This window comes from Bos mutus, chromosome 5, assembly GCF_027580195.1.
Source record: "Bos mutus isolate GX-2022 chromosome 5, NWIPB_WYAK_1.1, whole genome shotgun sequence".
In the NCBI taxonomy this organism is placed as follows: Eukaryota; Metazoa; Chordata; class Mammalia; order Artiodactyla; family Bovidae; genus Bos; species Bos mutus.
The window spans coordinates 96847174-96874324 of record NC_091621.1 but is presented as its reverse complement, the minus strand read 5'-3'; the positions used below and the strand labels follow the sequence as shown (position 1 = coordinate 96874324).

The 27151-nt window shown below is 38.7% G+C and overlaps 1 protein-coding gene across 13 annotated transcripts; it reads right to left on the bottom strand.

The window, feature by feature from the left end:
* Positions 1 to 21: 21 nt before the first annotated feature.
* RESF1 (retroelement silencing factor 1) lies at positions 22 to 27151 on the bottom strand. 13 transcript variants are annotated; one of them, XM_070371316.1, is made up of 8 exons: positions 27085 to 27145; positions 25729 to 25817; positions 18157 to 18294; positions 14843 to 14905; positions 14230 to 14356; positions 4326 to 9357; positions 3040 to 3123; positions 22 to 741 (listed from the first exon to the last, which is right to left on the bottom strand). In XM_070371316.1, exons 6-8 carry the CDS (start codon positions 9298 to 9300, stop codon positions 575 to 577), a joined length of 5226 nt encoding a protein of 1741 aa, XP_070227417.1. In that variant the 5' UTR covers positions 9301 to 9357; positions 14230 to 14356; positions 14843 to 14905; positions 18157 to 18294; positions 25729 to 25817; positions 27085 to 27145; the 3' UTR covers positions 22 to 574. The 13 variants fall into 13 exon arrangements, with proteins under 13 accessions (XP_070227417.1, XP_070227412.1, XP_070227413.1 ...); XM_070371311.1 differs by lacking the exon at positions 14230 to 14356 and adding an exon at positions 22993 to 23127 and having other exon boundaries at positions 27085 to 27128; XM_070371312.1 differs by lacking the exon at positions 14230 to 14356 and adding an exon at positions 22993 to 23127 and having other exon boundaries at positions 27089 to 27122.

The window sequence follows — 27151 nt, the reverse complement described above, 5'->3', positions numbered from 1 at the left end:
AAATTAAAACCATTTCCAACCTAGTTTTTAAAAAATAAATGTTTATTTCAAGTATGAAAAGTAATGTTTAAACATTATTCCAAAAACTGTATTCAGTTTAATAAGTATAAAACGAGACTTCCAACAAAAAGTTAACAATTCAGTATAAAATACTAAAGAATATACTTCGACATTCACAGTGAGCATTTCTGAAAAAATAAGTTTTGCTAAAAAGTTTTCAAAACAAAAATACAGTCCCAGAGGAAATAAACTAGTCCTTAAATAAGGAACAAATCTCCCTTAGGATGGATAGTTCGCATTTCAAAACAAGATTTGTATAAAAATTTAAGATAATGGTACATTTGGTTCAGTAATGTCAGAATTCAATAGCTTATGGTTTCCTTGACAAATACCACCTATTTCTTATGTCTGCTACCCACAAAATAAGGTTCTCAAGCCAATTTAATTAATTTCAATGATATGTATAACCTAAGGGGTAACCAGACTCAGAAATTTTATCATGGCAATCTTGAGTATTTCCAGAAAAATATTTAACAGAAATTTTCTGGTGGTAAGAAGAATTAAAGTCTCAAAATTATTCTAAAGGACTGCTACCAAGACTCCTGCTTCTCTTCTCCATGTACAGCTTTTTGTAGGTTTGAAACATTGCTTTTGAATCTTTTACTGGGTTTTGTAGTATCTCAAATCCATCTGCACTGCAGTTTCTCTTGGAGAGCCTTGAATTAGCCAAAACATTATCATCTAAGGAAACAAAAATTTTACTTTGTTACTCTTAATGTTAGTGACCAGTACAATCAATATAAATTGAGAGGGAAAACATGCATTCTTATCTGCAATAAAGAGTAAAGTATAACAAACAATGGCTCTTTACCTACAGAATTATAATGTATATAAACAGGACATCTTGCCTCCCCTTTACTACCCCATTCCCATCTTCACTGACCAGGGCTATTCTCCTTTATCTATACCCCTACCAAGGAAAATGTCTTATCACTTGCATACTTTTAAGAATGTGACTCTCCTAAGAGCCATTTAAACTAGCAATATAAAATGCATCAGGGCAAGCCAGTTCCAAAGAGCACATGGAAGTACAGTTTGCATATTCTGGCCTTACTATGCATGAGGTATTCTAAGAAATATCTGTATCTGTTTCTTTCAACTATAGTGCTATCATTAGTCTCACTACCCTTTGATGGGCCCAGCCAGCTATTCCTCTTTCTGTGCATTTTAAAACGTACCTCTTTATCTGAGAAGCTATTCCAATTCTGAGTTCCTATACTTTGCCTTCCTGCTCTAGCCATTCCTTTCTGGATTAAAAGTCTTATTTTACTTCTTCCAGCCAGATGGGTCAAGTACTCTGTCCTCTTAATTATTATTCTTCATTTTTTGGTAACAGAGTATGGTTACTGTTAAATTCTTAATGTTTCAAGTTCTTCTCTGACCACATTAGTGTTCTGTCCTCAATGCTGATCACTGAGGTGGGCTCTAAGTGGTTTTCCACTGGATTCTGTCACCTCCTCTTCTACCTCAGCCTGACAGTTTCACCACTTACTCCATTTACATTCCAACTTTTGCCACCAAATTTACTGTCACTTATCTAAAATGTATTTTTTATAGCCATCTAAGAATTGATGACCTTTGCTTTAAGCTTGTTCTAATTCTTTAGCCTCTTCATCTTGGTATGCTTTTTCATGATTTCCTTGCGTCTCATTAGACTTTTGACAGAGCTCCAAACTTGTTTCTTAGCTTTCCCCTCACCCCGTTGCGTGCAGCTCTGCTCTGGGCCCCGGTTTGTGTTTTTTTCATCATGAACCTGAGTACTATGTCCCACCTTCACTGTTTATTGCTCACCCTGTCTGCAGTTATCTTCTTGTCTGTTGTTTAGCTCATGACGTTTCCTGAGCCTCTCTGGTCACTGCGAATGTGTCTGTCTTCTGAGTATTTTCGGACTCAGGTCATGCCATCTCTGAGGCAATGAGGCAAGTTATGTCCCCTCCCACTTCCAAAGACCTTTTTTGCCCCAATCACCACACCCATTTACATCTTTCTCAACTTTAGGAGTGTGTTTTCTACTTTCTCACTAATTCATTTTTTGCACTTTCCATTGTCTTCCTATTCTAATTAAGATTTCATTCCTTTTTCTTTCGATTTGATTCAGCTGAATTTTTTTCCCATATACATCTTCAATGTAGAAGACTCAAATTATACATGCCTGTTTATATATATTTGTTTTTTAACTCTTCTGTGGGCTTCCCTGATGGGTCGACAGTAAAGAATCCACCCGCCAATGCAGGAGACATGAGGTCGATCCCTGGGTCTGGAAGATCCCCTGGAGAAGGAAATGGCAACCCACTCGAGTATCCTTGCCTGGGAAACCCCATGGACAGAGGAGCCTCGTAGGCTATCATCCATGAGGTTGCAGAAGAGTTAGACACACCTTAGCAACTAAACAACAATAATAAACCTTTGTCACACTTCCTCTTTTGCTTCTCTTTATTGCTGCTATGTAACTTTAATCAAATGATCTAACCTTTCACTGATAAATGTGAATATCTTTGTCTACTTGGTTTGGAAAATTAAATTAACTTGCAAATAATCTAGCCTGAGGGTAAGCTAACAGGCCTGTGGGCCAAGCCCAGCCTCTACAAGTTTTAGTAAACTTTAATTGGAACATAGCCCATATTCATTTGTTATTTTACAGCCATTTTTTCATGTTATCGTAACATTAGAGTCTAGTATTTAGGGAACATGATTTGCAAAACCTAATATTTATTGGACATGGTCTACACAGGAAAAGTATGCCAACCCCTTGCCTAAGTCAAGGGGAGAATTTTCTTCTTAAAAGGAAACAGATCACTACTTTTCTGTCCAAAGCATGACAGAAAACATAGGAGAATGTCTTCCCACTACTCAAACATTGAATCATTTTTTAAAAGAAATATGGATAAAAACCAAGCTTCACAATAGTTTCAGAACTAATCCAGCTTAGATATGAGTGTCAGGTAAGTAAAATAAAAACTTCAAATAGATAAGTTTTACCTATTTCTTGGTTGGCTTCCGGCATCCTTTTCTCCTCAGTCACACATTTTAACCAGTCTTCTTTTGTACTTTTTATTCCTGAAACTATTTAAATATTCATTTTCAGATCTCTAGACTTTGCTACTCATCTCTTCTAGTACTATAATGAAGGAAAACCACGTAAGCCTAAAACAGATTTTAGAAGGCATTAGGTATACTCACACATTAACTCTAAAAAGGGCCTGGAAAAATGCTTTCTCCATATGAGGTGACTGAATCTCACAATTAAAAAGTTTATCTTCATAATGTAACTATGCTTCTCTCACCTGGACTGAACACCAACACATGTCAATGACTTAAAGGCATGACACAGAACATACCTCACACTGCTGCATCTACACCCAACATTTCTGTTACTATCAGGTCCTCAGATTCTAATAATCTAGTTTTAAGAACGAAGTGTAATCAATACAAATTTATACTCTATATACTCACATATCCATACACCTTCCAAGAAAAAGTAACTTATTCATTGTAATTTTATACACCCCAACAGACACTGTCTGAACAGTGCAAGAGAAACTAAGATTTCCATTCAAGTCCTTTAGTTTTCCAATCTGGGTTTCTGCAACACAATGTTTTACATTTACTAACCACCACCTTTAAATATTTCCTTACTACCACAAATACTGAGTCCCCTATTTTCTCATTCCATCTTGCACTGTGTTGAGAATTCTATCCTTCAGCTAGTGAAAAGTCATGATTGCCATTATGGGGTATATGAGAAGGTACCACTTTAACCTTAGTGATAAAATAGTCACCAACTGACTTAAAGATGGCAAGAAGTTGAACTACTTCTGTACAAACAAAAAGATTTCATTAACAATTACAGCTATTAGTATTTAGACCAAAACTTCAAAATCACTGGGGGTCTGAAATTGTAAGCCCAAAGAACTGAACAAAAAGCAAGACTTAAAATAATGTTTACCTGATACTTTTATAACTGCTCAAAGAATGTTCTTCACTACTTAGTGAAAAGGGAGATCTTTTGTATTTGGAAAACCTTGCAAATTTTATAAACCTTGTCATTAATGTGCATGTAATATAATTTACAACAAGTGGGGCAAAAACTTTTAAAACAAATATTGACCAATGAACTATCAACATACTGATAAAACCTCAGTAAACGCAAAATAAGTTTTAAGTGTTCCCGAGCTACCCAGACATTGAGAGAGGTGCTCTGCCACTTGCTGACCTACAATGCATTACACTTTTGCAGACACCAGCAAAAAAAAATCATACTGGACCTTGCACAGGGGCTTGCTCCTTCCTAGGTGTGTGCTGCAGATCCTTCTGGTCTTCAACAGTGTTTGTATTTTTAAACACTCCATCTGGACATAATTTAAACTCCAGCATGCTTAGTTTTTCCGTGGTATCTTTCACAGGTAATGGGTTCTTAGATTTACTTTCCGGTCTCTTTTCTTTAAGCTTCCTGGGTGAATTGTCTAATTTTGTGAGACAAATGCGCTCACGTTCAGTGCATTTAAATGCAACTCTGTTCAGATACAGCTTCCTTTGATCCTTTGTTTGGGAAGACATTTGGCTTAATTCACCTTCATTATTTATATTATTTAAATTTTTGTCTAGCTTGGTTCTATCAATCCACATTTTATCAGACTGCTTTCCACCAACTGTTCCTTTAATATTCCTTGAAATATATGTTTTAGACTCTTTGGAATGATGGGTTTTGATGCTTTTACCATGGCCTGTACCAATATTTAATGATTCCTTACAGGTCTGTACACTGCCATTGGGTCTCTCATTTGATTTCCCAGAACTTTCCACTTGCACAGAAAGTTTACTGGGCCTCATATACTGAGAATCACTATTTTTCAGATAGTTTTTCTTTAATGCTTCCTTATGCTTCTGCCTTGATAAATACTCCTTTGGTGATAGAACTCTATTCATTTTAGATGAGCTATCCTTAGAGCCCGAGGATTTAACATTTGATACTGTCTTTTCTTTAATCCAAGCTCTTTCATTTGGCGTTGAAAAATTACAGAATTTAAATGCACCACCTCCCACATTTTTATTCTGCTCTTGTTTATCATGTTTCTTCCTCTTTATATCTGAATCAAGTGTGATCCCTTCATCTAATTTCCTTTCTTCCAAAGATTTTTGTTTAGAGCCATCTGATTTCAATTTTCTCTTTTCTGGTGATACTGACTGTACCAAAGAACCATTCTTCATATTCAAATCTTTAGTTTTGCTTGTCAAAAAACTCATCTTTGGTTTTAGTGGCCCTAAGTTTTGTGCCATGAACTTCCTCTGCAGGCTCTCCTGAGAAAATTTTGTAATTTTATTAGCAGAATTAAAATTTACCTCATGAAATTGCAGATTTCTCTTTCTTTTGTGACTCTGCAAAGAATCCAGTTTTTTATCACCTTTAGATAAAAGTTGACCAGATAATTCTTGCTCTGTCCTTAGTGAACTGTTACGTTCTGTTTTGGATTTGTCTTTTATATTGCTGCTTTGCTTTGTTTCAGGAAAATGTTTTTTCTCAACTGAAGAAGTCAGAGGACTCTTTGGAGGATTATTTGGAGGACTGTTTAATGCAACAAGAACATCTCTGTCAGAGGTTCTCTCTCCTTGTTTATAACTCTTGGCCTCTGAAGGAGAACAAGGATTTATCTGTTTTTTTTCTTTTGAATCTGACTTCTTGATGGAATTACACTGGCATTGAGGTACTCCTTCATAAACCATAGAGAGCCACCCCAAAGCACAGCAGCGGATATCATCTTTTTCCGAATCCAATGGTACAGAAGCACAGCGTTCTTCAACTCTGCATGCCTGTGGGTCACACTGCTTCTCTTCCTTTGTTACAGGCTTTTCTTTCTGAGGTTCTGTCAATTTGTCCACCTCGCTGGGTTGATCGTCCTGTTCAGGAAACAATTCTTTCATCTGATCTGTGTTTAATATTGTAATTTGTATCTGGTCTGTTGAACCTTTGGAGTCACAGTCAGTTTTACCACAAGTTTGAGCTTCTGAAATTTGGTTTGCCATCTGCTGTACCACAGAACTTTCATGCATGTTCACAGGTTCGATACCATAGGGAAACTCTTTTAAAAGTTCTGACAGCTGATCATGTAGGTATAAGATAGATGTCTTATCATGGAGACTTTCATCTGTAGTAGGATCCTGTTCAGTATAACTGCAGGACATATCAGCTTCCTGAGGGTAACTGTCCTGCTGAGTAGCAGCTGATGAACATGTATCATTTGCCATGCTTTCATTTTCAGTGATATGCTCCAAACTGCCATCCTCTAGAATTCCACTCTTTGCTTCAACACATTTCAAAGGTGACAGTGCTGGAAGTTGCAGTGATTCTGACTGATCTGTTATTTTATTTGAAACATCTGTGCACTGCACAAATTCATCTTTTTTAAAGTCAAAGTCTTTACTTTCAGTGATGTTTTCTAAACGTTCATTTTGTTGTCTACTACTCATCATTTGGTGATTGGGTAGAGGTTTCTGTGGCTCAACTTTTTGCAAAGGGAGCAAGTTGAATATCTCTGCTATTTGGGAATCATAAGAGGTATCACCTTCCACAAGAGAACAAATACTGCCAATCTGTAATACATCACTGCCCACACTACTACTGTCCTTTGATATATACGACGTTTGCTGATCACTCACAGGACACTGGATATCTGGTTCTGATTCATTGTGCTTTCCTTGATTGGTATTAGGTATGCCTTCTGAATTAGTATTAGTTGACTCACTTTGCTTGTCCTCAATTAGTGGGAAAATCATAATGCCTGTAGTACTTGTTACTGGTTCATTAACATTAATCTTCAAAGCAGCAGTATTTTCCGTCAATTTATTTTGTAAGCTACAAACACTGCCTTCTTTAATAACTGGATACACCATTTCAGGTAAAGCTTCAGATGTTGTATCTTTGACAGACAATGTATTGACATCTGAAAGAATTAAGGGTGATACTACAGCAATTCCTTTTGTAGTAGTTGTTCCTGAAGACTCATAATTTTGTGCTACCACTGATGAAATAGTTTCTAGTGAGCTGTTTACTATCTTATTCTGAGAATTTGCCACAGGTGAAAATGGACTACTCTCACAGATGGGCGCAGGCTTTGAAACTGCAATGGCTGTTATGTTTGTTTTTGACTCATTATCCTGTTTTTCTTTGGTAGGTTCTGAAGGTTGCTTTTTCCACAAAGACAGACATGTTGCTAGCAATTCCATGGAAAAGCGAGAGCCACTGTTAGAAGACACCCCATTAAATGATTTACACTCCGAGCAAGAAGTGTCTGCAATTTTGGCATTTCTATTACAAGTCCTTGGAAGATTTACAGTTTCCGTGGTTTTCAGTTGGTTACCAGTGTTTTCGGTATTTGCATTCATTTCAAAATTATGCAGTTTAGAATCATGAATACATTCACCAGTGTCTTTTAATAATTTCTTCTGAGTTTTACTTCCAGAAGTAAGTAAACTGAGAATTAGCCTATTTTTATTTGGATATTTTGAAATATATTCCTCAGATGATGTAGAATGAGGAAGAAAAGTTATTTCAGAATTTGTTGGCACATTTTGTGCAATGCTGACACAATTTCCTGATGAAAGCTGGGTGTTATTTAATGGTGCCTGAGTTACCTCAACAGTTGATGTCTTTAAAGAATTTACAACTTCCAAATCATGGACTTGTTCTGGTATTGGCAACTTTTCTGAACAGGCAGAATTTAGTGAAACAGAACTGACTTGGTTAAAATTTCTGTCCTGAAGGTTGGAACTCAACACCCTCTGTGGTCTATTAGTTTCTTCTGCAGATTCCATTACTGTTGGTGGTTTATCCTCCACAATCTCTGGAGTGACTAGAGTTAGCTGTGGTTCAGACTGGATTTTGGCAGTTTGTTTCAGAGACAATCCAGAATTTTGAGCTGATTCACTGTAAGAGGTATTAGGTGTTTTAATACAACCTGCTGCCATCAAGAGACTTTTATTAATTTTAATTTTCCTTGCAAGGTCTGAAAACTTCTTTTTTATCTCTACTAATGTTTTAATATCCCTCACTAACTTTTCTTTTGTGGCACTTGTGTCTAGTGCTTGATTTGAAGTTAGATTTTGAGAATCCACTGTTCTCTCCTGATTATTTTGAGCAAGAGCCTGAGCACCAGTCACAGATGATCTAACAGGTTCATTAAAAGGATGATTGACACTGGTATTTACTTTCAAGTTACAGGAACCTCCCATCATACTGAAATTTTCATTCAGGTTTTGCCACTGCTGTTGAAAGTCTCTACAAAAGTCTTTCCTCATTTCAGGTAAGTGCATTTCTTGACTCTGAGGAACTTCCATAGAGGATTGTTTAACAACACGTGGAGTACTTTGCAAAGACTGGCTTGCATATCTACAGTCATAAGGAGGAGGAGGTCTTTTGTCAGTTTGAGTAACTGCATATTGATATGATGGTACAGCTGCAATCTGCTTTGACTTAAATGTCAGTGCAGGATTTGGAGATTGATTATTTTTAACTTGGAATGATACAGATGACATAGGGTTTTGTTTCTGAAGAGCAGGCTCCTGCAAAAAGCTTCGTGGTGAATAATTGTATTGCTTTGGAAGTGGTCTGTAATCTTGATAAGTCAGTCCACTGGATGCTCGCTGAGGTGCCCAATCAACCTGTTGCTCCGACAAAGGTAGGTTTAGTCTTGTGTTTCCTTGGTAAGTTATAGGAACTCTTCCAGAATTAGAAGGGATCATATGCAGTTGCATAGAATAGGTATCTGATGTTAGAAACTGATTCTGTAGTGCATGCACATTGGGTACATTCGTTCCAAAACCAGTTTGATGAGATACAGTTGCCCCTGTATGAGAAAGCGTAGAACTCCCCATTGGTGAGTTCAACCATACATCTGGTGTAACTCCTGAAGAAATCTGCAAATCATGACTTAGTTGTTTGGGTCCTTTAACATTTGCATATGTTATTCTTTCTACTGAAGTTTGTGAGGTCACAATGGTCCCACTATGCAAATCAGAAATAGGGATTTGTGGAGGAGTCTTATGATTCCTGATGTTGAGTAGCGGCTGTGAAACTGGATGTGAATTACTGAGAAACAGGCATGGTTCTTGGTTACTTCCAGTATGGAAAGAACTTTGAGATGTTGTGCTAAGTGTATTTACTAAACCTTGCTCCAAAAAAGATGCTTGTTTTTTAGGATACTGTGGTGGTAAGGTGACACTCTCTGGTTTTGCATTCCAATTCATTGTCAAGTTGATGCAGTATCAGTGTGTTGAAAGCCAACTGTTTTGAATGCCAGGAATCTGTAGGAAATAAACATCTTTTATTAAAAAGCTGTTTGGCCTGGTCAGAATTTTTAAGATAATTTTCTCAGCTTACCTTTATTACTAATGCTGACCATGTCAATCAAAATTCCTGAAACCTCACACTAGACAAAGCCTCATCTTCAATTCAGGTAAGAGAAACAGCAAAGGAAGATGCAACAATAAATATGGAAAATCTCAATAAAATTTTCAGTGGTGTTTAACAGAAACTCATTCTACTCAATATAATTAGCAATTTTTTTTGCTACACTTAAGAGACAAGTACTTTCTGTATTTATTTATTTTAACCAGCTCTTTATTCTAAGATACCGATACTCACTGTAAAAAAACTTAAAAAATAATCAAGCATATACTATGAAGTCTTTACTACTACTGTTCATCTCCAGTGTCTAACTCCCGAGGGCTATCTACTACTGTGAACTTTTCTTTCAGACAATTTCTATACATAAAAATCACCAACACATAAAATCTCATTCTTTTAAATCAGAATCCTACCAAACATGCTGCCTGCAGTTTGCCTGATTTTCATCCCTATAACTAGGACATCTTATCATTCCATTACACATATACCTATCTCACTGTCTGCATAAACATTCCACTTTATGAGTATATCAATATTTAACCATTTCTCTATTGATGAATACTTGGTTTTCTTAGGTTTTTGCACTTGTAAACTATCCTACACTAAAGCATGTATTTATGCTTTTATATTTGTGCTATATGTTCCTGGAAATTTCTACAAGTGAAATTCAAAAGACATTAAAATTGTTTTCATAGTCAGTGACAAATTGCCTTTCAAACAGATTGAAATAAATTATACTCTCACCAACACTTACATAAAGTGAAATCACTCAGTCGTGTCTGACTCTGCGACCCCATGGGACTGTAGCCCACCAGGATCCATGGGATTTTCCAGGCAAGAATACTGGAGTGGGGTTGCCATTTCCTTCTCCAGAACACTTACATGGACATATCTAAAAAATGGACAAATGTGTAACCATAATGGGCTTCCCTGATGGCTCAGCTGGTAAAAAACACACCCGCCTGCCAATATAGGAGACGCGAGCAACATGAATTCAATTCTTAGGTCGGGAAGATCCCATGGAGAAGGAAATGGCAACCTGCTCCAGTGTTCTTGCTTGGAAAATTCCATCAATAGAGGAGCCTGGTGAGCTGCAGTCCATGAGGTCACAAAGTCAGACGTGAATGAGTGCATGTGTGTGCATGTGTGCACACACACACACACAACCATATTAAATGACAGGGTAAACAAATTTGACTCAAACATATTAATAATATGCCAAACAACTACAGAATACACATTCTTTCTAAGAGCACAGGGAATTTTTACCAGTATTGACCATATTGCTAGGCCATAAACAGATCTCATTTTTGAAGGATAAATATTTCAGATTAATTCACAGTGGAATTAATCTAGAAATTATAGAAGGAACTAGGAAATTGCCAATAATTCAGAAACAAAGAATGCAGTGGGCTCTGGTGTCTCTTCCTCTAAATATCCAATAGGATATCAGTCCTACTGAATAAGATTCCACCCTTATTGTCAGGGACGTTTAACTTTAACGGATCCAATATGTTGCATTTTCTTTCTTTGTGTGTCATTTCTCAAGGATTCTCTGTTCCTTATCAGTTCCTGGAATACAGGAACAAGTAGAGCTGCACACAGTTCTCATGACTGAGATCACAGGAAAGAGCACCTGCTTGGATTCCCTTCAGTGACTCCCTTCAGTAACCTTGTACTTAACAGACTATCCATTTTGTTGCAACTGGTGGAATTTCATTCTTTTTAACGGCTGAGTAATCATTTTACTGAAGATATATAAGCATGCATTTCTGCTAATAAAATACCCTTGTTCCACTAGAGACTTGGGTCCCCCACGTCCTTCTTTCTGTCTCTGGATAGTTCTTCGGAGCGTGGAAGCCTACCAAGCTCACTTTCTCACCCAGGCTTTCAAGACCTCCTTGAGAGGATGCAGTCGGCCTTCGTGAGCAGTTCAAGTCCTATGTATGGGCTTTACTGGTTTTCCCCGTAACCCAAGGGATATTGCTCTTTCTCTCTTTTCGTTTACTCCAGTCCCCAGGTCCCAGTCTGTAAAAGACCACAACACTTTATGACCTCATTAACCTTAATTATCTCCCTTAAAGGCCCCATCTCTAAATAGTCTCACTGAGGTTAGAGCTTCAATATATACATTTGGTGGGAGGGTAGAATAGAGGACAAGACATAAGACTGGACAAGACAGTTCAGTTCATAACAGGTCCCATCCTCATATTAACATAAGACTTGACTTATTTAATAGAAGACTGGGAGACTGGAGGAGGTGGTGAGGAATGATTAGAATCTGTGTATGTTGTGAAGGAGGAAACCACAAAATTTGCTGACAGATCCACTAGGACATGTGAAACAGAGAAGTCAATAAAGGAGAAATAAAATGGGTTGATGTATGTTTAAAAAAAAAAGACTGGGAGATAATCTCTGTATTTATCATATAAATTTAAGAATGACAAATTAATCCAAGGAAAAGACAGAGTGAAATAAATAATGAAAACAGAGATTAAACAAGTCACAAGTTGGTTAAGAATAAAAACTAATAAGCCTCTGTCAACACTGGTCATTTAAAAAAAAACCCTATATTGGGAAATGAGAGTATCACTAGACCCTATAGACATTAAAATGATAGTGTATTTATTAAATATTTTCAAAACATTTAAAATTTACGTGGAATAGAGAAATTCCTTGAAAAAAACATACCCTACCCAGAGTTGACATAATAAAAATACTCTCTCTTTAAAAGAGGGGACACTTCATAACTTATTTACTGAGCCTCTGATACCAAGGCTGAAAAGAAAGACAATTAAGATGTCAATCTCTCAGAAACAAACACAACAGTCCTAAGCAAAATGTGAGCAAAATATCACACAGTGACAGACTGTATTTTCTTGGGCTCCGAAATCACAGCAGACAGTGACTGTGGCCACAAAACAAAAAGACACATGCTCCTTGGAAAAAAAGCTATGACCAACCTAGACACCTGATACGAAGAACTGATTCACTGAAAGAGACCCTCATGCTGGGAAAGATCAAAGGCAGAAGGAGTAGGGGGTGACAGAGGATAAGATGGTTGGATGGCATCACCAACTTGACGGACATGAGTTTGAGCAACCTTTGGAAGTTGGTGATGGACAGGGAAGCCTAGCGTGCAATGGTCCATTGGGTCTCAAACAGTCGGAAACAACCAGGCAACTGAACTGACTAAGAACAGGTGATAAAATTCATTAAAAGGACAATTGTATGAAACAAAGAACAGAAGTTTCCTTAATTTTGATAAATGGTAACTTTAAAAAAATTTAGCAAACAGTAAAATTATTAGTAATAAAACAATTTAAATAAAGGCACCACTATCACCCACTTCTGTTCATTGTTGCACTGAAGATGGTAAAAAGTGTTAAGAATTGAGAAGGAAAATATACAACAAACTATTTGTATCAGTTGTGTAGAATATCCAAAATAATCTGTAGATCTTTTAGATCTATTACATTATGGATCATAGTGCACTCACACTAGATTGAAGAAGGCACAAGTTTTGGTTTTATGTGTATTATTCTTGGGAATATTTATGTTTACTTTTGTATTTGCTCATAACTAACTTAATAGTCTTTCCTGATGGTTCAGAGGGTAAAGAATCTGCATGAAATGCAGGAGACCCAGGTTCAATCCCTGGGTTGGGAAGATCCCCTGGAGAAGGGAATGGCAACCCATTTCAGTATTCTTGCCTGGAGAACTCCATGGACAGAGGAGACTGGTGGGCTACAGTTCATGGGATCATCAAGAGTCAGACATGACTGACTCACTCACACACACAATGTAATAGGAGGGAGCCTTTCAAGGCCTTGTGAAATCTGTTTGTCCTGACCTGTCATTTGATCAAGGTACTAAAGAAACCTCCTCTCTTTGAGATTTTACTTTGTCAGGGAACCAGATCATCCGTATCCATCATGACAGCATATATTTTGGTTTAAAAACAGGTGCTAAGAAGAAAGAGCTATATTTTCCTCACAGGCCTTCTCCCAGCAAAGCTCCTTGAATAAGACAAGTGACCAGGGAGAAGTATAATACAAAGTAAAAAGCTTTAACTATAAGACTTCCCTGGTGGTCCAGTGGTTAAAAATCCACTTGCCAATGCAGGGAAAGGAGTTTGATCCCTGGTGTAGGAAAATTCCACATGCTGCAGGGGAACGAAGCCCCTGCACTGCAACTTCTGAGCCCGTGCATACCCAGAGTCCACGGTGATGAGAAGGCCGCACACTATAACTAGAGAAATCCCATTCACAGCTAGAAGACCCAGTGCAGCCATAAACAGTAGTACTGAAAATATTGATGGTGAATTCCCAATAATTCCCTATTTCTTATGTGAGCTTGGGGGGGTGGGACACTGTTACAGACTGAATTCTGTCCCCCCTAAATTCATATATTGAAGTCTTATCCTCCAGTGTGATTGAATTTGGAGATACAGCTTTCAGGAAGGCAATTACGGTTAAATGAGGTCAAAAGGGTTAGGACCTTAATCCAACAGGATTAGTGACCTTACAAGAAAGACACCAGGTACATGCACACACAGACCATGTAAGGAGACATAAACAGATAGCTGTCTGCAAGCCAAGAAGAGAGACCTCAGAAGAAACCAGAAACTTTTATCTTAGACTTCCAGACTCTAGAACTGTAAGAAATTTATTGTTTAAGCTCAGCTGGTTAAAAAAAAAAAGACCAAACTTTGGTCATTTTGTCAGAGCAGTCCCGGCAGACTAATAAAAGAGCCTATAGTAGTGTACCGTTTGTCACTCAGTTGTGTCTGACTCTTTGCAACCCCATGGACTGTGGCTCACTAGGCTCCTCTGTCAATGGGATTCTCCAAGCAAGAATACTGGAGTGCATTGCCATTCCCTTCTCCAAAAGAGCCTACGGGTAGGAAGAAAAATGCTCTTTAGGAGTAATTTGGATGCTCTTTAGGAGCAATTTGGGGGTGTCGGATTCCGCCCCCCCCCGACCTCTCACGCTGGCACAGAAAAACTCAACATTGAACTAACTAAATTAGAAGGAGTTAAGGGAATTTCCTGGGGGTCCAAAGGTTAAGACTCTGCACTTCCACTGCAGGGGTGCAAGCTCCATCCCTCATCTGGGAACCAAGATCCCACATGCTGCTTAGTGTGCCACCCACCCCCCACAAAAAGGGGGAGTTAAAAGTTTTCTGATCTTTTTCCTGACTACAGTTTCTACTTCTGGATACAATATATTCTTAGATATTTCAAAAATATATTTTAATGGAGATTACCAGAGTCAGGATTTCAATGGTGTATCATTTAACTTTTTCTTGGAAAAAAACTTTTGCCCCCAAATCTCCATACCCTCTGATCACTCCCAACTTCTGACAGCCATGGCACTTACCTAACAAATTCCAACGAAGGCTGAACTTTAAGAACCTCTCTGCACAGGAGTAGCCAAAGTTATCTGGGGGGGAAAAAAAAAAAAATCACACAAGCCAATGGACTGAGTTTATATAAACATCAATAGGTGTACAACAATTCTACTTTATTCTGCTGTAACTTTAAAGTAGTTTTATTTTTCCCACTCTTCTCTCCTCCCTGGTCCCCAGAGACACCAACCCATAAACATGCTCCCCCTACTCAGGGGCTTATATTTCAGAGGGAAAAAAAATAGCACTATCTGCCACCCTACTATCACCAAATCTATAAATCACAGCCTCGTAAATGTAATCTGTATTTACAGTATCAAATCTCTGTATTTAAAATCCTACCTCTGGGAATTCCCTGTGGTCCAGATGTTAGGACAGCACTTTCACTGTTTTGGGCCTGAGTTTGATACCTGGTCAGGGAACTAAGATTCCACATGCCTACCTTGAGCTATGGCATTAAAATAATATAAAATCACAAATACAACAAATCAGATTTTAGGATGCTTACTTAACACCCTTAAAGACAGAAACAAAAATGATTTTTAAAGATGATTTTATTGATTGTTTTTGGCTATGCTACGTCTTTGTTGCTGCAAGGGCTTTTCTCTATTTGTGGTGAGAGGGGGCTGCTCTCTAGTTGTAGTGCTTGGGTTTCTCATTGTGGGGGCTTCTCTTGTGCAGCATGGGCTCCAGGACATGCAAGCTTCAGTAGCTGCAGCACATGGGCTAAGCAGTTGCTGCTCCTGGGCTTCAAAACACAGGCTCAAAAGCTGTGATGCACATAGGCTAGTCACAGGACTTCTAGAATTTGTGAAAAATGTTTTCCATGGCCTGTATGGAAACTTCTTCAAGTGTTGCTCTGCAGCATGTGGGTTCTTCCCAGACCAGGGACTGAATCCACATCTCCTGCACTGGCAGGTGGATTCTTTATCACTGAGTCACCAGGGAAGCCCCCAAAATGACTTTCAAAAGTAATTTGTGCTTTTATAAAATAACTTTTAAAATATACATTGAAAAAATTATTAAAGCAGCTAAAATGATACATTAGAAAATATTCACTTAATGGAAAAGAAAATAGTGAGAAACAAAAACACATGAGACAGAAAATAAAAAGTATAAACAGCAGATATAAATCCAACCACATTAACAATTTGCACTAAAAGTGAGTAGATTAAACAATTCAAATGACAGAATGTCAGATTACTTTTTTAAAAGGGCTAGCCAACTATATATTTGAATAGGTATACCTTCGATTCAAAGATAAAAATGACTGAAAACAAAAGGATAAAAAAAGATATGCCAACAGCCACAAGAAAGGCAGAATAACTATATACATTATCAGAAAAAAGTAAGACTAAAACAAAAAATTTTTCTCTACATAAAGAGAGACATTTTATAACCATAAAAGGGTCAATCCACCAATACATAACAACTATATATGTGCACTTTAGAGAGCATTAAAACATAAGTAAAACATAGACAAGTCAAAAACAGGCAATTCACCAAAAGTCAAAGACTTCAATTCCCCACTTTTGGTAATGAACAGAATTGGCAGGGGGAAAAAATCACACAAGGAAATAGGAGTTTTGAACATACTATACACACCCACCTTTCTATACTGGAGATTTTAAAAAAATTAAAAAACTACAGTACCTTTAGGTTGTAGGTTAGTACACAGCTGTCCATTGGATGCTTGTAGTTTTAAGGTTGTCTGCTCTCTGGCAGTTACTACAGGTTGGATCCAACAGTTCATGTACTTTTGTCAAGTGGTAAAAGGGTCAGCAAGCAGTCTAGTGACGGGTGCACATGCCAGCAAGCCACCTAGCTCTAGATTTTTATATTCTGCTGCAGGGAATGCTCCTAGCTATGAACAGCTACAGGTAAATTAGCAAGCCCTAAATAATGATCCTTGATATAGCTGGCACAAAGTTTGGCTCTACTAACCCATCCATCTGAATGTCGGTTTTACAGTTTGGAGAACAAGCAATATTAATCTGCTGATGCTGATAAGGTGAGGTGGCCCTCACCAGGAGGGGAGGCAAGCAGTCCGGGTGTGTTGATATTGATAAAGTGCTAGTGTCTACACTGGGCGGGGGTGGTTCACAGTCATAATTCATATACTCCTATTTCAAAGAGAATCCATGGAAACGTTCTGTGTCATCACAAAAACAATCTTTCAAATTTCCTAATTAAAAAAAAACTTAAATCCTGAAAATAGACAAAAATTTAGCTTTGACGATCCCTACATTTAAATCTTACATATTATTAATATTACTTGGTGAGAAAAATTAACAAAGCAAGTCACTAAAATCCATGGCTGAGTAAGCAGTGAACAGCAAGCTGTAAACTGCAAAATTAAGACCAATTTGTGAAGCAGGAAAAAAAAGGGAAGTCAACGGCTACAGTAGACTAAATGTAACAATGCCTGTGGATTTTCACATAAAATTTTCATGAAGACCTCACTAACATTAAGACTTGTGAGTTTTTAAAAAATATTCTATATCCATACAATGCACATATGGTTTAACTGGAAAGCCTCCTTTATTTTAAAATCAGCCTTATCACAGAAAATTACAAACCAAAAAATAACCTAAAAATCATACCTTTAAAGAATAATCATATTAATACCTATCTTAAGCACATGTGCACAAGCACATACAACCGCCAACAGAAAGAACTCTACTGAAATGGACCTCTCATGGTTTCCCATGGCTAGGCCTACTTTAGGTTAGACAAAATAGTAAGAAACAACATGAGAGGACAAATTAGGCCACATGATTATCTTATATGCAAGGGTAACCATTAATTTATCAAAGAAACTGGAACATTATCATAGTGAAAGATAAAGCTATTAAAATCAAGAGAGACGGGTTTTTAAAATAAAGGCTGTTTCAGGGTAACCTAAAAGATGCATATATAAGGACTTCCCAGGTGTTCACTTGTTAAGACTCCATGCTTCCATGGCAGAGGTCACAGGTTGGATCTTTGGTCAGGGAACTAGGATCCCACATGCAGTGCTCTGTGGCCAAGAAATTTTTTTAAAAGGATGTATATCTATAGTAGTTGTCTAGAAAGCTTTGATAAATGTTTGTCAAATGAATAAACATTACCTATAATTGCTGAAGACCAAGTTAGAGAAGTCCCTATTTAAAGTTGTAGATGGGAAAGTCTCCACCCCTCCCTTCACATCTGTGTCAACCATAAACATCGCATGATTTCATCTGTCAGCATTCCAGTACCTCAAAAATATAGGATTTCTTAAAAAAATATGATACTCTTCTCATACCTCAAAAACACTTGTATCTGTTCTGGTATTTTAAATTGGACCTTTTCCTTATGGCTTTCATTCTGCTTCTGTTTCTTTGCAGAGTCCCCTGATGTGGTTAAATTGAGGAAAACTAGAGTTTTTCATTTAAAAACTGATCTGCAATGGAAAAAGGTACAGATACTTTTAAAAAACTCAATTAAACCACAAATACCAGCAAATATAAAACCCACTTCTGAAGAATTCCAAAGCATCAAGATTTACTCAAGCTATTTCAGGTCTGGCTTTTGTGTCCCTTCCCTTGAATTAGGCTTTCAAGAATAGACTATCCTAAATTTTACATTTATAATACAACTCCATAAGTAGTAAGAGCTAACCTTTGAAAACTTATGTCAAGAACTGTACTGAATGCTTTGAGTGCACTGTCACATTTAATGGTTACAACAAATGCATGAAGCCAAGCAGTCCTAAGCAGAAGGACCAGGGCTGGCAGGGCTGAAGTCCCACTGTCCCGGCTTTTAGGCTGGCTTTCTACACTGCTGCAGAAAAAAAGCAGATTAAGACTGAATGGGTTCTCATGAAGTTTTTTTTCTAACACAAATAGCAAAACCAACATCAGTGTCCTTAGTCCCATAAGGCAATACAGAGGTGGATGAGAAAACAGACTACTGAGAATTCTAAACTGCAGTCATTTCATAGCCTACCACTACACCCCCAAAGGAAGGAGACAGTCAAGTCTTTGGTGCAACTGAAACAAGGGAGGCAGAGAGAATCACCTTGTACCATTTTTCAGGAAGCTGCTTATCAACGTTTGTACCAGAAAGACCTGTGGGGTGTCCTGTCAAAGTATCAGTCACCTGAGATCAATCAAAGCTTTCCTGTGAGGCCCTACAAAAGGTCACCAGAGCACCGTGGTGAAGCTGTTCACCTCCATCTCTGCTCTCCAGTCTTTCAGGTATCCAGCTCCAAACATGATTCAGAAGCACAGGTCAACTCAATCAGATACCCTCTTCAGTCACTCAGTGGTGTCTGACTCTTTGCGACCCCATGGACTGCAGCACGCCAGGCTTCACTGTCCTTCACCATCTCCTAGAGTTTGTTCAAACTCATGTCCACTGAGTCGGTGACACCCTCCAACCATCTCATCCTCTGTAGTCCCCTTGTCCTCTTGCTTTCAATCTTTCCCAGCATCAGGGTCTCTCCTAATGAGTCGGCTCTTCATATCAGTTGGCCAAAGTATTGGAACTTCAGCTTTGGCATCAGTCCTTCCAATGAATATTCAGGATTATTTCCTTTAGGATTTCCTTTAGGTTTGATCTCCTTACAGTCCAAAGGACTCTCAAGAATATTCTCCAACACCACAGTTCAAAAGCATCAATTCTTTGGCACTCAACCTCCTATTTAAGTATATTTCTACTTAGTTAACACTGGGTAAGGGTGACTAGACAGGAAGTCCCAGCAAGATGATGATCACGCTATAACCAGGCTCCCAATATGTTCCAGAGGCCACTAAGGTTCACCATTCAGCTCCCATAAAGTTAGGATGAAATGCCTCTAAAGGGACAACTGATATAATCTTTTACTCTGTTAGTTATTCCTGTCATTACAGGCACATTATAGTGATTGCTTTGGTAGTCCCAGGTTGTTGACAGGATTCTAAGAACTGCAATGGAGACATTTTGTTGTCATGGGGTTAAGATCCAGATTTTATAAAACCAGAGGCTGACGTTAATGACGCAAAGAGACCCCCAAGTACCAGAAGAGACATATAGGACATAATCTACCTTATCTTCAGCAGGGTCAAGTAAAGGATGACAGATCCAGCAAACAGTTAAATTCAGAGCCATAACTACATTCTAGAAAATGTATACAAGAGAGTTCTGCTTCCCCTTAATCAGAAAACCGTGAGAAATCATGACTAATAGGATGAGGTTTTCAGGCCTTTGCCCAAGGACACAGCTCCAAGGACGTCCACTCCCCAAATCAGCAGCTGCTGAGTTTCCAAGTGTCCTTATAATTAAGATTTTCATTTGGCCTGCAACTATGTTGAAGATAGTGGTGACAATCTAGGGTAAATTAATGACTTCTATGTACCCTCAACCCCCTGATCAGTACTGTCTTCCTTCCCCAGCAAGCACAAGGGAGCCACTCAAATTCTGCTGGATGAGAAATAATGTGAAAGTATAAAGTGAGCAATCCCATGCACCTGAGCCACAACACTTTTTCAAATAACACGACTGTATAGAAGGAAAAAGTAAAATCTCATAGAGTTTGTGGCAGTGACTCTTTAGGGACCTAATGAAGCAGTGACCCACTGGAGATCAATTTCCATCATCCTATAAAATACTGAGGTAGAAATCATTAGGGAGTTAGTATAGGAACTCTGAGACCTCAGCCTGTTGCAACAAACATCCCACTCCATTAACCTAAAACTATATCCTTTGTCTCGAATTCCTGGCTCTCAGAGGAATGTGTCCTTGGTCTGATAAATTATCAGCTCTCGGATCCAGGAAAGGGTAGTAATTAACTTCTGTTCCATATGCCTGAGGGATAAACAACTGGTGATCATTAATCTTTAGCCCCTTCATCTGGTCCACTGTAAAATGGTGGGGGGTCATGAGAAAAGGTCAAGGGATGGCGACTTAATGTCTAAGAAAACTAAGGATACCAAAAGCAGAAAAAGGGGAAAAAACAAACAGTAAAACTACAGACCAATTTATTATGAATATAGATGGAAAAACCAACAAAATGCTAGCAAAACAAAGATAACAGCATATAAAAATAATTATATGCTATAATGAAGTGGGACTTATCCCAGAAATACAAGATTGACTTTTCTTTTTTTTAATGTAGAACCAATATCCTGTAACACACCAATACAATAAAGGACACAAACCACATGACCATCTGAAATGGAGGTATAAAAAGCATCTAACATGACTGAAATTAAATTCATCCTAAAATCTAATGTCCTTTCAGATAAAAACACTACAACTAGAACAGAAGGGAACTTCCTCAATTTAGTAAGACATCTAAAAAAAAGCCACAGCTTTAAAGCCTGAATGTTTTCCCTCTACCTAGTAAACTACCTTTACTTGCATATGGCATCTCATATATTGAAAATTATAAGGAATCCACTAAAAAAACTAATAGAACTACTTTGACTAGGTTGCCTAGTACAAGCTCAATATACAAAAATCAAATGTATTTACAGTTAACAGCAAAAGAATGAAACACTTTGGAATAAATTTAACAAATGTGGAAAATTTACAGAAATTATTATACAGAAATTATATAATTTCAAAAGAAACTAAAGACCTAAATGAACAAGTGGAAAAGTATGCCACATTCAGACACTCTCAAGGTGGCAGGCAATACTTCTCAAATTGATCTGATTCAGGACAACCCTTACCGAAGTTCCAGATGTCTTCTTTGCAGAAATTGAGAACCCGATCCTAAAATTCATTTTGAAAGAGTATAATGTTGAAGGACTCACACCTCCCAATTTTAAAACTTAAACTACAAAACTACAGTAAACAAAGCCACGTGGGACTAAATTAGGATAGACACTAATCAATGGAACAGAAACCAAAAACAAGTCCTCACATACATGATCACTAGCAAGAAACTAGAATCCAGAATATACAAAGAACTAGGGAAAGTGTTAGTTACTCAGTTGTGTCCAACTCTTTGCAACCCTCATGGACTGCAGTCTATGGACTGTAGCTCCTCTGTCCATGGAACTCCCAAGCAAGAATACTGGAGTGGGTTGCCATTTCCTTCTCCAATGCATGCTAAGTTGCTTTAGCCGTGTCCGACTCTGTGTGACCCAATGGATAGCAACCTATCAAGCTCCTCCATCCACAGGATTCTCCAGGCAAGAATACTGGCGTGGGTTGCCAACTACCATGGGAAAGCAATAAAATCACAGGATACCACTTAATACTCACTACAGTAGTTGTAACCAAAAAGACAAGTGTGGTAAGGATGTGGACAAACTAAAATTCCTATATGTTGCTATTGAGAATGTACAGGGTTCATCAAAAATAGTCTGACAGGGACTTCCCTGGCAGTCCAGTGATTAAGATTTTGTGTTTCTACTGCAGGGGGCACAGGTTTGATCCCCGATCCTGCATGCCACAAGGTGTGGCCAAAAAAATCTGGCAATTTCTCAAAAGGCCAAATATAGTTACCAAATGATAAAACAGATCAGTTCCACTCCCAGGTATATACCTAAGAGAACTGAAAATATATGTCCATACAAACACTTGTACATGAATGCTCACAGCAACATCATTCAGAGAATCCAAAAAGCATAAATGATCCAAATGTGTGTGAACTGATGAAAGGAAAACAAAATGTGGTATATTTATACAATGGAATTACTACTTTGCAATAGAAATGAATGAAAGACATGCTTTAATATGCTTTTATATGCTTTAATATGAATGCATCTTGAAAACATCATGCAAGGTGTTCAGGGTCGTAAGAGACCACATGTTCAGAATACACAAATCTATAGAGACAAACTAGATTAAATGGTTGCCTGCAGATGGGTAGAATGGAGAGTGTCCGTTAATGAGTACAGAGATTCTTTCCGGGGTCAAGAAAATGTTCCAAAAGTGACGATGGTATTGGTTACATAGTACTGAGTATATGCAAAACCACTGTACATGGTAAATAGATAAATAATTGTATGAATATAACATATGAATTATATCTCTAAACTGTAGCTTAAATTTTTTTTCCCCAGTTATTAGCACAGACATGGGCACGTGACACAATGAACTACAGGCTTTTGGCAGAGCACAGACAAAAGGCATGTTCTGTGCAAGTTGAAGCTGACTGATCATATACCTGGAGATATTAGGGCTATCCAATGAAGGCATGTGTGCCTGAGAATGAAGTCAATGCCAAAGCAGACAGCAGAGCTCAAAGACAGTGTTTCAAGTCTTTACAACTTTCAGATTCAAATGTTGGATCCAGTCAAACCTGAAAGTCAAGCCACATGGAACCCTTTAATTTATATGATCCAATAAATTCTCTTTGGGAGCTTAAAAACTAAAAACTTGCTTATGACTTTTTGTTTCTTAAAACCTAACTGGACAACATAATTTCTTGTAACACTCTGCAATTTTAACCACAAGATTTTATTTACAAGTGATTTCAGTTCAGTTGCTCAGTTGTGTCTGACTCTTTGAGACCCCATGGAATGCAGCACACCAGGCTTCCCTGTCCATCACCAACTCCCAGAGCTTGCTCAAACTCATGTCCATCAAGTTGGTGAGGCCATCCAACCATCTCCTGCCTTCAATCTTTCCCAGCATCAGCGTCTTTTCCAATGAGTCAGTTCTTCACATCAGGTGGACAAAGTACTGGACACAGTTTTCATTTACAAGTGAAGCCTTGCAATTTAATACATATCAAGAGAATCTTGGTGATTGTCACAAAATCTCTGCAACCATTACATATAACTATATGTTTCACTTGAGACATTCTCTGCAACCATTACATGGAACTATATGCTTCACTTGAGACTTTTACAATAGGCTAGCCTCTAACATTGCCCTTCAGTTTATAAGCACTCTTATGATATCAAGGATGGATATACCACAGAGCTGTCAGAATTCTTCAAAGGTCCGTAAGATACTTCTTTACAAGGTTTATTACAAAGTACATTTTAATTCACATTTCAATAGATTGGGTTGGTAAACTGTCTGGTTAAGGGGGCGAGAAAGGATGAAATGGTTGGGATGACATCACTGGAATCAGTGGACATGAATTGGGGCAAACTCCAGGAGATAGTGAATGAAAAGGAAGTCTAGCATGCTGCAGAGCATGGGTCACAGAGTCATAAAGTCTCAAATTGAATGTTTTCTGAGCCTGTTTCACACAGAATATGCCTTTGTGGGGCTAGGGGTGGCAGTGCAGAGATGACTGATTTAAAATGAAAAGCAATTCCTGAAATTCACCTTTCTAAATCCTTTTTAAACATTAGGTAGGATCACTTGCACTGAACATTTGCACTTTATCACATCTAAAACATTGTTAATCTAAATGGGAAGTGGTGGTGGTTTGGTCGCTAAGTCGTGTCCAACTCTTGCAAGTCCATGGACTGTAGCCTGCTGGGCTCCTCTGACCATGGAATTCTCCAGGCAAGAATACTCGAGTGGGTTGCCATTTCCTTCTCCAAAAATGAAAGCGAAAGTCGTTCAGTCCTGTCCAACTCTTTGCGACCCCATGGATTATACAATCCATGGAATTCTCCAGGCCAGAATACTGGAGTGGGTAGCCTTTCCCTTCTCCAGAGGATCTTCCCAACCCAGGGATCAAACCCAGGTCTCCAACACTGCAGGCGGATTCTTCACCAGCTGAGCCACATGGGAAGCCCAAGGACACTGGAGTAGGTGGCCTATCCCTTCTCCAGCAGATCTTCCCAACCCAGGAATTGAACCAGGATCTCCTGCATTGCAAATGGATTCTTTACCAACTGAGCTATCGGGGAAGAAGAGTCCTGTATATCCAGAACAGGGAATATAAGGCTTTTGGACAAATCTGCCCTGGCTGGAAAATTTTGTAGAAGCATTGCTGACTTCAAACATTCCTGCAGGTAAAAACTAGAGTTGCATCTGGTACTTCCTTACAAAAACAGAACTTACAGGATCTACAGGGAAGGGTTTAATCAACACAAAGCTGATAACTTGACTTAGAGTTTAAATGAGTGAAACATCTCCTATAAGACAGGCCATAAAATATATTTTCTCTAACATGACAACAGCTAAAATTTATTAAGCACTTACATTTACCAGGAGCTCTTCCAAGTGTGTTATATCTACAAAACTCATTAACTTATTGTAACGATCCCATGAGGTCGATACTATTGTTATCCCTATTTTACAAAAGATGAGGAAATTGATAGAGAAGTTTAATAATTCTCCCAAGGCTGCATAGATGGTAAGTGGAAGAGCCAAGATCTGATGCTCAGCAGTGTGACTGCAGGGACCATGGTCTCAAATCAGTACAGAAAGTTTCCTAATACTACTTGGAGTTTACAGAATGGACGCCCCAGAAATGACCACTTTGGCTGTACAGGTCCCTATTTTAGGGATCAGTTCTCTCAGAGTTCTGCTCTGTGCTGCCTTATCCCATGTGCCACAAGTAATGAATTTGAAAAATAAAACAAGAAAGAGACCATGTAGAGAATAATGTTAAGTAGACCTCTTCCTTAGTAATTTAAAATTCCTTGTTGTGTCAACTGTTATTACTTCTCCTCAAACTTTGTCATCAAATCCATTGTAAGCTGGTGGTGGCGTTAGCTACTCAGTGCTGTCCAACTATTTGTGACCTCAGGTACCGTAGCCCACCAGGCTCTTCTGTCCACAGAATTCTCCAGGCAAGAATACTGGAGTGGGTAACCATTCCCTTCTCCAGGGGATCTTTCCAAGCCAGGGATCAAACCCAGGCCTCCTGCATTCCAAGTGGATTCTTTACTGAGCCATTGTAGTTTAATACTGAACCAATACTAGTTCAGCTTAATCATTCTGTTCCACAACAGATAAATTAGAGTAGACTACTTAAAGCTAACACACTTACCTTTAAATCATTACTCCTTTATTACTGTATATGCTACCATTTCCCTCCAAACTTGTCAGTACCACTCCACAGTGTTTACTTCTTTGGTCCTAGGGACAGCAATAAACATTTTATAATTGATAATAAATTCAATATAAAATTTGTAATTTTATGTTATTTATATAAAATTCACATTAAACTTATAATAAAGATACATACTCATTTGCTTACTTGATTATGACATTGCTGCTCAAACCGTGTTAAGGCTGGATCAAAAGCAAACTAAGCTTACTGAATTCTTAAGAAGGCAAAGTAACAAATAGAAACTGGGTCTACCGTAAATTACCATTTACTTTTTAAGTGATAATTCAAGTGCACGCCTCCTGACCCACTCCTTCTATCACTCTAAACACTTTCAACTTAACAATTCTTTATCGAATTAGAAAATGAGAATCCAACTGCACAGAAAAAAATAAAACCATAACTCTTTCATGTTAACACCTAATAGAACTCGTTTGATTTAGAGTTAACACATTAATCAGAAAAATCCCCAAACAAGCTCTGCGACGCGTTTATTTAAATACACCCCAGCTCATCCCCTTCACCTACTCTTCTTTTTATTTTGAAGGCAGACACTAAAATATTACAAATAAATTGTTTTCACTGAAACCATTCTCTGAAAACTTGCTGTTCCCAAAGGACATCTGCTTAGGAAATTCGTATCCCTCGAGAACATCTAAAATCGGTACGCATTTGTGCATTTAAAAATGCCTCGAGGGACTAACTACTGCTGAGGAACGGAAAGCGACTCCGGCACCAACGTGTTTGCGGGCCACTTGGAGACCCAAGCTGAGCAATTTTGTTTTGGGAGGTTCGGCCTAATGGGGGTGGGGAAGAAGGGAACACTGGAAAAATAAATTCAAAACAAAGATTTTTTTTTTTCAAGCCAGCGACAGGAAATCATTAAAAACATAAGCCACTCTCACATCCATCAGTCTAACCAATCGCCTTGCAGTTTAACAAAATGCGTCCTCGCAGTCGCCACCCGCGACCTCTGTGGTGAGGAAAGGCGTTCTACAGAAACACCCGGCGAGGCGCCGCCCTCTGATTCGGGGTCGACGTCCGCCCCGGTTCCCGGCCCACCCCGCGCGGTGGGCGGGCACCGAGCCGAGCCCGGCGGGCCAGCCTTCACCGCTGGCCAGAGACTCGAGCCCCCGGAGAGCCCGTAGCCGCCGCTCAGTCCCCACCACAGAACAAAAGCACTCGCCGCGCACACCCAGTCCCCGCCTGCGGGCACCTGGGCTGCCGGTGCCCCCCCGCCCCGCCGAGAACTCGAGGAAACGTGCGAGTGCCGGCGGGAACCAGGTCCCTACTTACCTACCGGAGCTGAACCCAACCGGGGCGAGCCGGGAAAACGCAGCTCCTCTCGGCCCCGGAGTTTAAG